The sequence below is a fragment of the Protopterus annectens genome, chromosome 13.part0 (genome assembly GCF_019279795.1).
Source record: "Protopterus annectens isolate FY-2018-M chromosome 13.part0, PAN1.0, whole genome shotgun sequence".
Lineage (NCBI taxonomy): Eukaryota > Metazoa > Chordata > Ceratodontiformes > Protopteridae > Protopterus > Protopterus annectens.
Window position 1 is genome coordinate 201,816,259 of NC_056747.1, and position 14,845 is coordinate 201,831,103.

At 38.5% G+C, this 14,845-nt stretch overlaps 1 protein-coding gene across 3 annotated transcripts in view; it reads right to left on the reverse strand.

The window, feature by feature from the left end:
* JSRP1 (junctional sarcoplasmic reticulum protein 1) overlaps window positions 1-14,845 on the reverse strand; it is a 602,745-nt gene that overhangs the window by 191,894 nt on the left and 396,006 nt on the right. For 2 of the 3 annotated variants that reach the window (XM_044090772.1, XM_044090773.1), the window contains one exon: window positions 6,762-6,808. In XM_044090772.1, the coding sequence (XP_043946707.1) occupies window positions 6,762-6,808 (47 nt within the window). Of the gene's footprint in view, window positions 1-6,761; window positions 6,809-8,515; window positions 8,545-14,845 lie in introns of those variants that run through there. The other variant, XM_044090774.1, reaches the window with a different exon arrangement.

A 14,845-nucleotide genomic window follows, 5' to 3' on the forward strand; every position in this document is an offset into this window, starting at 1 on the left:
CCACTCATCAAGACTTCTCTTGAAGAGGGACAGCGAGGTGGTCTGCTTGACATGTACGGGAAGTCTATTCTACAACATGGGCAGTCTCTGGGTGAGGAACCTGTCCCTCCAGCATGTTCTGTTGATTGTGGTAATGAGGTTGAGGTCTCTGAAGTGTGTGGTACGGAGAGATTGGGATTTCTTTAGATGTAGCATTTCTAACAGAGCTGGGTCAGACGTGACTTTGTAAGTCAAGCAAAGATCGCCTCTAAGTAGGTGATATGAGAGAGAAAAGCTGGAGTATGAGACAGAGATAGCCAATTTAAAGTTTTTAGTGAAGAGCAGTAGTGTGATTTGAGGGGTTGACCAGTAGCAAATTTGGCTATTTTATTATAGCACTGAACCAGTTTTACTTAGAGTTAGAATAGGGCAAGCATAAAGAGGGGATGGTAAGAGGAAAGTGGTGGCAACAGTTACTTTTGGAGTTGGTAAGGAATTTATTTAGCCCTATACAACATGCCAAGTTTTTGATGGATCTTTTTGATGTTGTTATTAATATGCAAGTCAAACTAAAGATTGTCATCAATTGTTACACCTACTACTTTGGTGTATGAAACATCAATTACACTATTGTTTTATGAAGTAATTGTAAAGTTGGATTTGTCAAGGGCATGTTGTTTAGGAAACAATAACAGCAGTTTGGTTTTCTTAGGATTGAGAAGGGCTGACTGTTGGTGAGCCAGGCCTTAATGGAATTGAATGCATTGTGTGTTATATTTTGCAGCTGGGTAAGACTGTTACAGGAGCAGATTAAAGTAGAGCCATCAGCATATTGAATATGGGTTGCTTGTTTAGAGGAAGCGTGAAGATTGCTAATAAAAATGCTGAAGAGGAGTAGACCCATAAACGAGCCTTGTGGTACCCCAGTACTAACTGATAAATAGGGAGAGAAACTAGAATTCCATTTAACTGACTGACATCTGTTGGTGAGATAACTGTTGAAGCATTGTAAGGTGGTTTAGGTTGAGCCAAGAGAGGATAGTTGGGACAAGAAGTTGGGATGACAGACAGTGTCAAAAGCTTTAGAAAAGATCCAGAAATAGAGGTGAGACAAATTTACCTGTATCTCATGCTTTGTTGACTGTGTCAATGAAAGATAATAGAGCAGTAGTAGTACTATGTGCAGGTATAAATCCATGATGAGTAGCAGAAAGACATTTATTGTCAAGTAAGTACTGAAGAAATTGTTTGTGGGTAAACATTTGGAAAGAGGAGACAGTATAGCAATGGGTCTATAGCTAGATATAGCTGTGGAATTGTCACCTTTGTGGAGAGGAAAGATGAACAACTCTTTCCAGAGGGAGAGGACATAGGCTTCCTTAATAAATCTATTAATTAGTATAGTAACGGTATGCTATTGAGTCAGCACATATTTTTAGATATTCATTAGGAAGATTATCAGCATGAAGTTATGCAAAAGAGTAGTGGAAGCTAGCTTAACAAGGGAGGTGATGATTAGTGATCAGCAGTATGGTTTCATGCCAGGGAAGAGCACCACAGATGCAATGTTTGCTCTGAGAGTGTTGATTGAGAAGTATAGAGAAGGTTGGAAGGAGTTGCATTGTGTCTTTGTGGACTTAGAGAAAGCATATGACAGAGTGCCTAGAGAGGAGTTGTGGCATTGTATGAGGAAGTCGGGAGTGGCAGAGAAGTATGTAAGAGTGGTACAGGATATGTACAAGGGTAGTGTGACAGTGGAGAGTTCTGCGGTAGAACTGACAGATGCGTTTAAGGTGGAGGTTGGATTACATCAAGGATCAGTTCTGAGCCTTTTCTTACTTGCAATGGTGATGGACAGGTTGACAGATGAGGTCAGACAGGAGTCACCGTGGACTATGATGTTTGCGGATGACATTGTGCGCTGTAGTGAGAGTAGGGAACCGGTTGAGGAGACCCTGAAGAGGTGGAGATATGCTCTAGAGAGGAGAGGAATGAAGGTCAGAAGCTCTAAGACATAATACATGTGTGTGAATGAGAGGGAGGATAGAGGAATGGTGAAGATGGAGGGAGTACAGTTGGCAAAGATGGATGAATTTAAATACTTGGTATCAACAGTTCCGAGTAATGGTGAGTGTGGAAGAAAGGTGACGAAGAGAGTACAGGCAGGGTGGAGTGGGTGGAGGAGAGTATAAGGAGTCATTTGTGACAGACGGGTACCAGTAAGAGTGAAAGGGAAGGTCTACAAGAGGGTACAGAGACCAGCTATGTTATATGGGTTGGAGACGGAGGCATTGACAAAAAGGCAGGAGTCAGAGCCGGAAGTGGCAGAGTTAAAGATGTCAAGATTTGTATTGGGTGTGATGAGGATGGGCAGGAATAGGAATCAGCATATTAGAGGTCAGCTCAGGTTGGATGGTTTGAATACAAAGCCAGAGAGGCGATATTGCGTTGGTTTGGACATGTGCTGAACAGGGATGCTGGGTATATTGGGAAAAGGATGCTAAGGATGGAGCAGCCAGGTAAGAGGAAAACAGGAAGGCCTAAGAGAAGGTTTATGGATGTGGTGAGCAAGGACATGCAGGTGGTTGGTGTGATGGAGCAAGATGCAGAGGACAGGAAGAAATGGGAACAGATGATCCACTGTGGCGATCCCTAATGGGAACAGCTGAAAGAAGAAGATTAGGAAGATTATCAGCCGAAGGAGAACAAGTTTTGAGTTTGCTCAGTAGGATTTTAATAAACAATGTAGGGAAAACCTGGAGAGGATGAGAGAATGTAGTAGGTGTGGCAGAGAAACTGCTGGTAATGGAAGCTACGCTACTGATGAAATATGAGTTAAACTGACATGGTATGTCAGAAGAGGTACTGTCAGTAGAGGGTTTTGGGGAAGAATTAATGCCAGGGTGTAATATTTTATTAATTGCTTGCCAGAATTTCTTTGGACAAGTTTTGTTTTCATTTTCTGGATTTGAGTGGAATTGTTTTGTTTTATCTTTCCTCAGTTGTTTCTTTACAAGGTTACGCAATTCTCTACAATGTTAGGGATTTTTTTTGTGACTTTTGGTTGAAGTAGCATGTGCAGGCATTGTATCTGTTTAGCATAAAGGATTTAGTATTGATAGAAAGCCAAAGAGAGAAATTAGTTTTCATTCCTTTTCCTTGTGGGAAAAGAGATAAGCTGTTTAAAGTGTTTAAGAATATAGAGTTGAATTTGCTGACTGCTTCGAAGGAAAGACCAATTAATGCAATGTAATATATTTGTAAAGGTAAGTGGGTTGAAGAGGGTTAAGTTGCCCACACAGTTTTGTAAGTACGTTGTTTAAAAGAATGAGTGACAAGTCTGTTTGTACAGGTAGGGTGGTGATCACTAATTAAATATGGAAGTATTCTGGATTGGATAAAGTCACTAAGGTGGGAGACTAAAATCCAGTCTATATTAGAACCAGTCTGGTTCTATGAATTGGTATAGGCTGGGTGAGTTATGAGTTGTGAAAAGTCACAGAGGTTAATACTATTTATAGGGAATTGTGGGGTAAATCTCTGCCAATTGAAGTTGACGTCACCTAATATTATAGTTTGTAGAAAAATACTGGCTGAGACCCAAGACTGAATATCTTCAAGGGTTGACAGATTATTGCCTGGGGCTATATTCAAGGCAATAATACAGAATATTTTATGATTCTTTAAATTAAAATAAGAGATAATAAGTTTAGCTTTGCCAAAGGAAGGTACAGGATGCTTATGGGGTGAAAGAGTGGAGGAATTTGGATAGAGAATGGCTACACCCCCTGATTTTCTTCTGGGTCAGGCAACTTTAAGCATACTGAATCCTGGGGATGTACTTCAGAATCTTTAATGTGTGGTTTGAGCCAGGTTTCAGAGATTACAAGTATATTATGGGAGTGTTGGGTAATCCAGGCATATAACTCGGACACTTTGTTGCACAGACTACGTATATTTATAGAGAGTTATTTAAACTTGTTGTGTGAGGCTGGGGTTTGGCTTGAGGATGGGGGGTGAATAATGGGAGCTGGATTAAGGCATATGTCACCAGACAGTGATAGAATATTAAAGAATAAACAGGATAAAATGGACTGAATTTTGGGCATATTTTCAGTATGTTAGAGACAAATATAGGGGTAACGGATGCACCTTAAATCTAACAAAGAAAATAGGGGAGATGAGAAATAGATGAGGAGTGACAGGTAGGCAGTAGTGATGTCTGAAATGGGAGGAAGAGAAAGTGCCACTAGGAGAGAAGACTCTAGGTGGGAATTGTTGCGAGGTATGACGTAAGAAAAGAAAGACAGAAAGAGATTATGGTAAGATGACTAAGGAAAACATAATAAAACAGTCAGAGAAGGAATGGAAAGGGAGAAAACAGAGTAGAGAAGGTTGTAGTGACAGAATTTGGCAGAGGGTTAGACAATGTTGAGGAATAAGGAAGGTAGTCAGGTGAACTGAGCTAAACTGGGTTAAAGGTTAAGGTGAAGGAGTACAGGAGTGATTACACAGTTAGACAGTAGAGTAAGTAAGTGTGTTATTGACAGTTAGGGTGATTGGAGAGAGGGGTATGTCAGATGTATAGTACAGTAATTATAAAGTAGTAAAGCAGTAAGAAGTAAGACAGGGATATAGTAGGTGTATCTTCTTCTTTTTCTTTCGGCTGCTCCTGTTAGGGTCGCCACAGCAGATCATCTGTTTCCATTTCTTCCTGTCCTCTGTATCTTGCTCTGTCACACCAACCACCTGCATGCCCTCTCTCACCACATCCATAAACCTTATCTTAGGCCTTCCTCTCTTCCTCTTACCTGGCAGCTCCATCCTTAGCATCCTTTTCCCAATATACCCAGCATCCCTCCTCAGAACATGTCCAAACCAATGCAATCTTGCTTCTCTGGCTTTGTCTCCAAATCATCCAACCTGAGCTGATCCTGTAATATACTGATTCCTAATCCTGTCCATCCTCATCCCACCCAATGCAAATCTTAACATATTTAACTCACCTAGGTATCTGAAGTGGAAAGTCATTTTTAAGAGTAGTTTGGTTACTAAGCTGAATGACCCATTGAGTGAGGAGGTGGAAAACGTTTGCTTGGCACTGAATTTAAAATGTTTCTCTTCTTGGTATTAAGTACATTTTTATTTTTGAGTGGCCACATAGACAGACAGGAATGGCCTTCTTCAAGCTCTGTTTTGATTGTGGAAAGGGAATAATGGGTTCTGTAGATGGCTATGTCATCTACATATTAAACTCTGGGAAGTCCATCAACGGTGATTAACAAATAGAAAAGTAAAAATGCTCTGGTGACATAGAGGAATAAAGCTCTGACTATAGATCAGTAAGTCTACAGTCTGAAGTAGAAAATTAAAATACTGAAAAATATTTACTTAAAATGCCACTGATCACAGAAAGTACACAATTCATGTGATAATGAAGGGCACAAGGCTATGCATTGGTGAGCCTGACATAATATGAGATGCTCACCCAGCATCAGTGCACAGCGTCAGGTCCACTATGAGCAGAAAAGCATGTTCTTCTACATGTTCATGAATACTACATATCTATCTGGAAAAAACAGTGAAGACAAGTTACTAAGCCACCTAACCTCCTTGTCTCTTCCAAGGAATTTACTGATGACAAAATGGAACTACATAAAATAGGCAGTGATATGTAAGCCTACCCAAGGGTTATATATGCACGTTCTATGGATAAACACCACTCTACTGTCATCAATATAATTAGCCTATTGCCTTTTATGAGACTATTAATTTGAGTGGTATAACAAAAGAAATTTGTATGTACTAGATATAAACAAAAGCACCAAGATTAATAACCATTTGAAAAGGAAAAGCTTTTGAACAGTGAAAAGTATTCTTTCTAAAGTTAATACTAACCACAAAAAGAAATCACTTTGGCTAATAGTGAAATACAGACAGTTACTATCCACACTGATCACATTCTGAATACCACTGAATGCATATAACATCTTCTGCTGTGTAGTATCTATGCAGAGTCTGCTGCACTTTACGGAGCAGTTGCCAATATAACCACAGAGGCATGGCTGACCTTTGGATGCATGCACAACCTGGAGTAATCTATGCAGCTGCACTGCAAAGTTTTTATACAGTTCATTCACTGACTCTACTGAAACTTTTATCCCTCAACAGCTGGTGTCCAAGGTGACCATTTGGTTTCCTTTCTCCTAATGGCTGGCCTGCACAGTGCCTCTGGGATAAAAAAAAAAAAAAAAAACAGGCTCTGGATTATACTACCATTGAATGCTGGCATGTAATCAGGAATTAGTATCATTCCTTTGCATTCTGACACCTTATCCATATCGATTTTTATGTAAGGGTATCATAAGAACAGAGAAGGCAGTAGCTGTCCATACACACCAACAATCTTGCAACCATCCTACAACAACACTGCTCGAGAACTATGCAACACACAAGGTCATTTTAATATGCTAACCAGACTGCTGCAAATGCACTACTGTATTTCATATCATTCATGTGACCGGTGGAGTGTGGCTATTTTTATTAACAGCCTGAAGTGGGGGGGATCTGGTATAACAATGACTTATTTTGAGCAGTGGCTTTTATAATTTCTAATTCCTTACAGTCATATGTTCAAGTTCCTCTTAATTATTCATACTAAACAGGCAATAATGCCTCTATTTTATTAAAAAGGAGACAGTTAAGCTTCTGTGGTAATTTTCCATACTCTTTTATAATAAAGCAATGACCAGTTTCCTGTATAGTCAGTGAATTTAGCTTACCTCTGAACTAACATTCTCTTCTTGTTTTCTTCTTGAAACCTGAACATCTATGTAGAAAGACAAATAAAATAAATAAACACGTGACAAAGACCACATTACAGATAAGTTACATTTATTTATAAATTTGGTGAAAATAAAATTAAACTGTAATAAAAATTAGAGCTGCATAACAATTATGGCACTGAAAGACTGAAACCAGTGTTTTCTAAGGTTATGAAGGATGAGGGTAGGAGTTGTGTATTAAATATAACACTTTGCTCTTATCTTCTTTTCAGTGTCAATCCTGAATCATAAAGGCAGAGGTCACTGGTTTGAAGCCAAAAGCCACCAAGTGTGCAGAATCTCAAAAATATGTGGCTTTATCCAATTCTGTGACACAAAGTAATAAAGCCCTGATTGTGACCCAGAATTTCTAGGTTTAACTAACAAACTGAGTGCTGGAGAAGCCAGCGAGAGATGGTAACACTGACTGACTGATTCCAATTTGCGCAACCTGGGCAAGGGAGATGGTCTGTTTTACTGCAATACTGGTACTTACTGAAGACTGCAATACAGGTACTTACTGAAGAGGAGGTTATGGCATGCAGCATAGGATGGGATTAGGGACATACAACTCGGTTCAGCTAAACTGCATATGGGAACATTTACTGTGCATGTGCATGTACACTGACAAGCACAGGGGAAGGCAAAGTAGGTCATTAGTTCTGTGGACCTAATGTTGAGGACAGCAATATTTGCACAATGGACAGAAGAATCTGGCAAGACAACAATGTAGGCAGGCAACTTCACAAGAACTGAAGAGACAAGCTCCAAAGCAGGATGAGGGCATAAAACTGAATCCAGAAGTAATGGCAAGGAAGTAGAAGAAAAGAAAGACAAAAAGAAGGGAAAGGAAATAAAAGGAAGACAGTTGAAATGAAACAACTGGTGTAGTTAGATTCTACAATATGATATTTTAGCTGGAGAGCAAAATGACACAGTTACAGTACAATCTGGCTGGGGACTGTACACATGGTCTTACAATGGATACAGCAAATTAAATCAAGTTTGAAGCAGTCAGAAAATGGTGAAATAGTCCAATATGCCTGGGGTCATGGGTACAAATGATCTGTTCATGGAGACAAATGTTCTATCAGTTGGCAAATATGATGTAAGAATAATGGATTTAGAGGACCTCTGCAGGCAGCTCTCCAGTTTTGTGAAAGGTGCTGCCAGTATTATAGGAGACTAAGGCAAGAAAGCTCTAGAGTTAATTAGTTTACAAAAAGAAAGGGTGAGGAAGTGAGAGGGGCATCATACAAAGAGACAAGCTAAACTGTTGAGGTTCACTGCAAACAAATGCAAAGTTCTACCGCTGAATCACAGCAACTGTGATGAGAAGTAATAGCAAAAGAACATAAAAAGGGTCTCAGAGTACTGTAGTCACTTGAATTTGACAACCAGGAGCAAGATGAGAAGGCAGTACATGCAGCAAACAGAATGCTGGGAAGTATTCTCAAAGGGACAGATTCCTCCAGAAACAAAGATTCAACTTTTCAAGTCTTATCAGCCATGGTTATTCCAAATCTTGAGAACTGTGCACAGTACTGGAAAGATATATGAGGAAAGAAACATCTGCTGGAAGATGTCCATAGGAAACACTAATAAAAAAAACACTCTGACTTAATTTCAAAACAAAGGATTAGCTCTTTTGCCTGTGATTTAAAGCACTTGATCAGACAATTACAAAACATAAAATGTATCAGTTTACTTACATGAATCTCAAGATATTCAATTCCATCCCCGAAAAAACTAAAAACAATGTCCAAAAATGTTCATTACTGTGCTAGTTCATTTCTTATGTAAAACATTTTAAATAAGTATCAAAATAAAGAAATAAAACCATCCCTAAAACAATTGTTAATGTTTCTTCCCCAATTGGCAATAATCAAAGTGTTTTAATACATGGAATTCAAAATTACTGGTCTATTAAAGCAGTGGTCTCAGATCCTTATAAGTTGAGGATCAGTTAAGGATTCCTACACCTGGCACAGGGCTAGACTAATGTTAATCAAAAATAAAATCAGTTTAGAACAGTTACAGCAAAACATATAAGTTTTACAGAATTGCTTGGGTATTATATTCCATTGCCCTTGTATATATCGTTCTATCTTCAGCACTCTACTAACTATTTTGAGAAATTTGTGAGTTGTAAGATCAATGTATTGCATTTTTTGTATAGTTTCCTGTGAAGGGTTGCCAAAGACAAAATCAATTATTTCAAATTCACTAAGCTATTCAGATAGCGTTTTTCAGCATTAGCTTATCTAGTCTCACTTTTCGCCAGCTGGGACAAAGACAGATACTGCATATTACTACACAATTTTCCTTCTTGTGTTACACAGCAATGAACCATCTTTACTTGTCAGAAGATTTAACATCTTAGAAGTTGCACCTTACACAAACTTTAGTTTCACAAAATGCCATCAGAATTTTCTTAAGCAATTTTACCCGAAATCTGAAATATAGTTACAGTAAAGAATTTTATTTTCCAAACAACCCTTTAACTACCACAAAGGCTAATTTTTATTGCTTGAGCAAGTCCTTAGAGGCACAGGGTAGATCTGTCTTCTAGGTATACCTTTTTAGACTCAGTATTACTTACTTTTTATTTATGCGTCTCACACAATTTACCATAGGTTTCTTACTACTTTTCAGACAGCAACTTAAACAGATTCACTGTTTTTTTTTCAAACATCTTTACTGAATTATCACTTGTGACGTAGGCAAACTTACATTCATATAAAAGTAATCAAACTATATTAACATAAATGTTATACTTCACATATATTGCTATATATCATATAACCTAAGGAATTTTACATAAATTATTCAATTCCTGCCTTTTTTAAAACAAGAAACATCTTTATTAAACTTAACTACATAGGCAGTCATAAATTTATTTAAATGAAAACCAACCACACCAACACAATCCTAGTTGCAAGCATTTTACATCACAAACCATATTGACGCACTCCCAGCTGCAAACATTATACATCACTTATATCTACCCAATCTTTCTCAATCAAACATTACATAGCTCATATAAATCCTGCTACCTTTTAAACCTTATTCCACCCTCATACGTATTGTTCTCACAATTCCCATTTTTTCATATGTAGTTTGCACCTACCCTTTTCTAAAGATCACAGTTCCAGTTGTTTTATCTCTATTACTATATTCACTACTTCCAGTGCACCGTTGGTTTAGATTTTGATTTCCATTTTCTGATAATTGCTTTTTTGGCAGTCACCACTATCAGACACAGCAAGGCCTTACCATGTCTAGGCAATTCTGATTCTGTATCACAGCTCAGAAAAATCATCTCCCTTGTTAGACCAATCTACCCACCCAGCATCTCTGACAGTGCATTCCGCAGGGAATCCTTAAAGTCTGCCAGCTCACCGCACTCCCATAATTACCTATTTTCTTCCTCTTCACACCTCCAACATTTGCTGTCTGCCTTAGGAAAAATTCTCAGAAGTCTTCTTGGGGTATAAAAATATCTATGTAAACATTTCCAAGCAAAAATCCTACATCTTTTAGATTTTGTTGCATATTTGGAAGACATACATATATCCTCTCATTCCTTCTTTGTGAATTGCTTATCCAATCTGTCTTCCCAATCCTTTCTAACCTCCCCTGATTGATTCTTATAGTTATCATGCAATGAGTAAAGTTCCATCATTTATAAGTGCTTTCTATAAACTGCACATTTTTTTTCATTTACTTTTCAATAAGCAGGGTTTATCCAGACACACACACACACACACACACACACACACACACACACACACACACACACACACACACACACACACACAAAATAAATGCAAGAAACACCCGATCCATTTAATCAGTAGCTCTATCAGTGCTGCAAAACACCATACTTTCAATTGCTTTTAGAGAATGGTGGACCTGTACATCACTATTCTGACTGGAGAACGAAAGTTCTCCAGCAGGGTGGTAATCTACAGGTTATGCCCACTGAAAAATGAGTCTGCCATGTCACAGCAGCATAGAAAGCTGCCATGGAACCTGGACTGTAATAGAGATAATGGCTGCTATTATTTTACATCTGCTAAGCAGTGCTTTTGCTGTTTAGTGAGCATAATAGAAAAGTGTGTGTGTGTGTGTGTGTGTGTGTGTGTGTGTGTGTGTGTGTGTGTGTGTGTGTGTGTGTGTGTGTGTGTGTGTGTGTGTGTCAGTGGATGCATGCATGAAAGTAAGAGTGAGATAAATCAAATCATTATTTTATACTCACTAAGCAGCACTTTTGCTGTTTAACAAGTGCAAAATTAAATCAAATGGATAATAAAAAATACAGAAAAATGCATGTGGGCATGTATGTTTATGTTTCTGCCTTCATGTGTCAGTGTTTGGGTGGTTGCATGCATGATAGCCAACTTGTGTGTGTGTGTTTGAGAGAGTGAGAAACAGAAAGAGAGATTGAGCAGTGGACACAACTCTTAAAAAGTATACATACCTTTCAACCTCTTAGCTCAAAAAATCCGGATAAAGCCTAAAATAATAGGGGAACAAAGGCTTAAAAATAGGGTCAGATTTTAAATATTGCTTATATAAAATTTGAAAGTTGCTATAATAAAATGATTTATGTTAACATGCATTCTCTGATGGATATAAAGTCCATACCTCTGACCTGTCGCTAATTTTCAGGGTCACCACTAATTTTGACTGAAATTTAAGTTCTGCTTCACCTAATCTCTCCTAAAATTGGAGACTTTTACAGAAAAGGTTGTGAATTACATTTAAACAATGACAACAGAGTTACATACTTTTTACCTCAGAAAATGTATATTAATTCAATCTCAAATTAATAGTACTAATATTTCAAATTAATGGTACTGATATTTTAAAAGTGCCCCTGATTAGTTCTGAATTTGCCTTACATTCTGTTGAGATTTGTTCCTGATTAACTGAGAGCTATGATAAAGTCTGAAACTCAAATTGCAAGTTTGAACAAGTAGGTGGAAGAACTATTTTACATCAAACTTACTAAAGATATATATATATATATATATATATATATATATATATATATATATATATATATATATATATATATCTAGGACGTTTGCTATTCACAGAAGCAGCACTTTTGCGTAAGTATGACTGTTGCCGAGGCTGTATTACGGTGCGGGGATGGGAAATTTCACTTTTCCCCACTGTAGTGCGGTCTCGGAGGGAGAATATTAAAGTAGGGGGGTGTGGGGGGCACAAATGTAAATGAAGTGTTTTTTTTTTTTTTGACACACGCTTTAACGAAAGCACTTTTTCGATAAAAGTGCTTTTGTTAAAGTGTGTTCGGGTTTTATGGATTTGAACGTTTGCTCAGTCGGGAAAACGTCCTAGATCCATATATATATATATATATATATATATATATATATATATATATATATATATAAATTAAAAACAAACAAACAGATACAAAAGAATTTAATAGACAGCCCAATAATGCTCTCCAGGGTGTATGTTATTTTGTAAATAATGCTTTTCTAAGGGTGTAGAGGCCCTCTGCCTGCAACGTCAGGCCTCAGAACACCCACGGGCAGATGTTACTAACACATTAATATACACCATGTCGGGCATTATTCCTTGCTTAATATCTCCTTAAGATTCTGCATTGTGCACAATAGGTATGGGTTAGCAGAATGGTTAAGGTCTTTACCTCACAGACATAAAATACAACATTTGATTCTAATCTTGGGTTATCGACTAGGCTTAAAATGGCCTTTCAGGGCAGTTAGTCTAGTATTTACCTATGAACCTGAAAGAAAGTGAAAAATGTGAAAAATAAACACAACACTGTATTTTGCAGTCACCCATTTGTTTCTCAAATTTTAATTTCCTGCTGAGGTTCCTACTTGCATGAAATCCCCTTTTCAAAAGCAGTTCATTTGCATGCAGCAAAACGTCTCTGGTATACTTTTCTGGTTAGTCACAGGGTAACCAGCAAAAGGTAGAAATGATACTGGTTTTATATGTGCACATCAGTACTACTGGTCTGTTTAAGAAGCATCATACCAGTGGACTTCTAACTTCTGAATCATTTGTACTTCACACTTTGTTTAAGGCTGTAGTTTAAAACATATAGTCTAATCAAAATTTTCCAGTGCACGCTCTTTAGATCATTTTTCCTCAGTACATCACCGTTTCTAAACCCAGACTTTGCACTCCCACATTTTTTCAGCATGGTGTACATCAATTTCTGCTTCATTTTAAGTACATGTACCATAAACTAACAAGACTTTTTTTAGATTTACAGAATTTCCAGCAGCTTTTCTCACATCACAGGCAATTTGAAACCACAATGCTTCACAGTTCATCAGTTTTAAATCAATGGAACATCTAATTTGGATTTCGAATGGTAAAAAATTCCATATTCTAACAACTCTGGAGTGAAAAAAGGTAGCTTTTACACTAAACTTAACAGAAGGTAATATAACTAATAAACTATTGTTCCTTGTGATGGCTTTTATGATTAATAAATTCAATATCCAACATGACAGCCATCAAATTGTCATTTAAACATTTGTATAAGAGGATAGATAGTACTGTTGTGTACACTTACCATAAATGTAGATGTTCGAGTGTACTCACTGTTGCAGTCATCACTTGTGGGTTATCCCTGCTGGCTAGCCCTCGGCCAGACAATACCAGAGTAAAGGATTCCCTCCTGCGTCGGCTGTTCTGAGACTGTGGCTGACGTCAGGTCATCAGGATTATAAAGAGTGACAGCTGACTCCATTACATAGTTTTTCTTGTCCCCGATAGGAAGGAGCCCCTTAGAAGATATAGAGATAAGGCAAGAAAGGGGGCAGGTGGGAGGGAAATAGGACTGCAACAGTGAATACACTCGAACATCTACATTTATGGCAAGTGTACATAACTGTACTATGTTCTTTGTGTTTCACTGTTGTAGTCATTACTTGTGGGAAGATTCCCAAAGCTGAGGAAGGGGGTGGAGGCATGCTGTACAGGTTATGGGGATGCTAGCATGCCCTGCAGGACTGCAAATGCAAATCCTGTTCTAGTTTTGGAGAATGTAGCTAGCTGGTAGTGCTTGGTGAAAGTGTGGATAGATGTCCATGTAGCAGCATTTCCTTGGTAGGAACCCCCCTCAGAAAAGCTGTGGAGATAGAGGCTGCTCTTGAGGAGTGAGATCTGATGGATTTTGGGAGGACTCTTTCCATGGAAGGCATTGCAGAAATGTATGCAATGAGAGATCCATTTGGAAATGGTCTGCTTCATAATGGGTTTCCCCTCTGCCCCTGGGGCGAATGAAACTAGTAGCTGGTCAGATTTCCTGACTGATTTGGTCCTCTCAAGGTAAAATATCAATATTCTGTGTACATCCAGGGTACGGAGAATTATTTCTCCTTTATTGGTAGGTTTTGGAAAGAAAGTAGGCAGGTGTAAGGCCTGGTTGAGGGTTACATCAGAGACCACCTCAGGCATAAAGGAGGGGTTGGTTCTTACAGAGACCCTGTCCGCATGGAAGATAATGAAGGGCTCAGTGGCCATAACAGCCTGGAGCTCACACACTCTCCTGGCAGAAGTGATGACTAGCAAGAAAGCAGTTTTCCAAGAAAGAAACTTGAGATCTGCTGAGGATGAGGGGGGTAAAGTCAACCTTTCCAGGACAAAGTTCAGATCCCAGGCTGGTGCAGGTGGTCTTCTAGGTGGTCTGATATGAGCCACACCTCTGAGGAACCATTTCAAGAGGTGTTGAGACATAGGCTGTGATGGCTGAAGCATGAGTCTTGACAGAGGAGTAAGACAACCCCTGTTCTAGAAGTTCTGCCAGGTAGTCCAGAACCAGTGGTAGAGAGGCATGGGTACTGTATGCGCCTCTCTTTTTGATAGGTGCTGTGGGATCTTTTACATACACCTGATCTAACATCAACTCAGGCAGATGGAACCTTGGTTTAATGTCTCATCTAAAGGACAAAACATTCAGCATTGCAGCCCCCTCCTTAATTAAGCAGCACTGCAGTGTCCATAATCCATATATCTGAAGT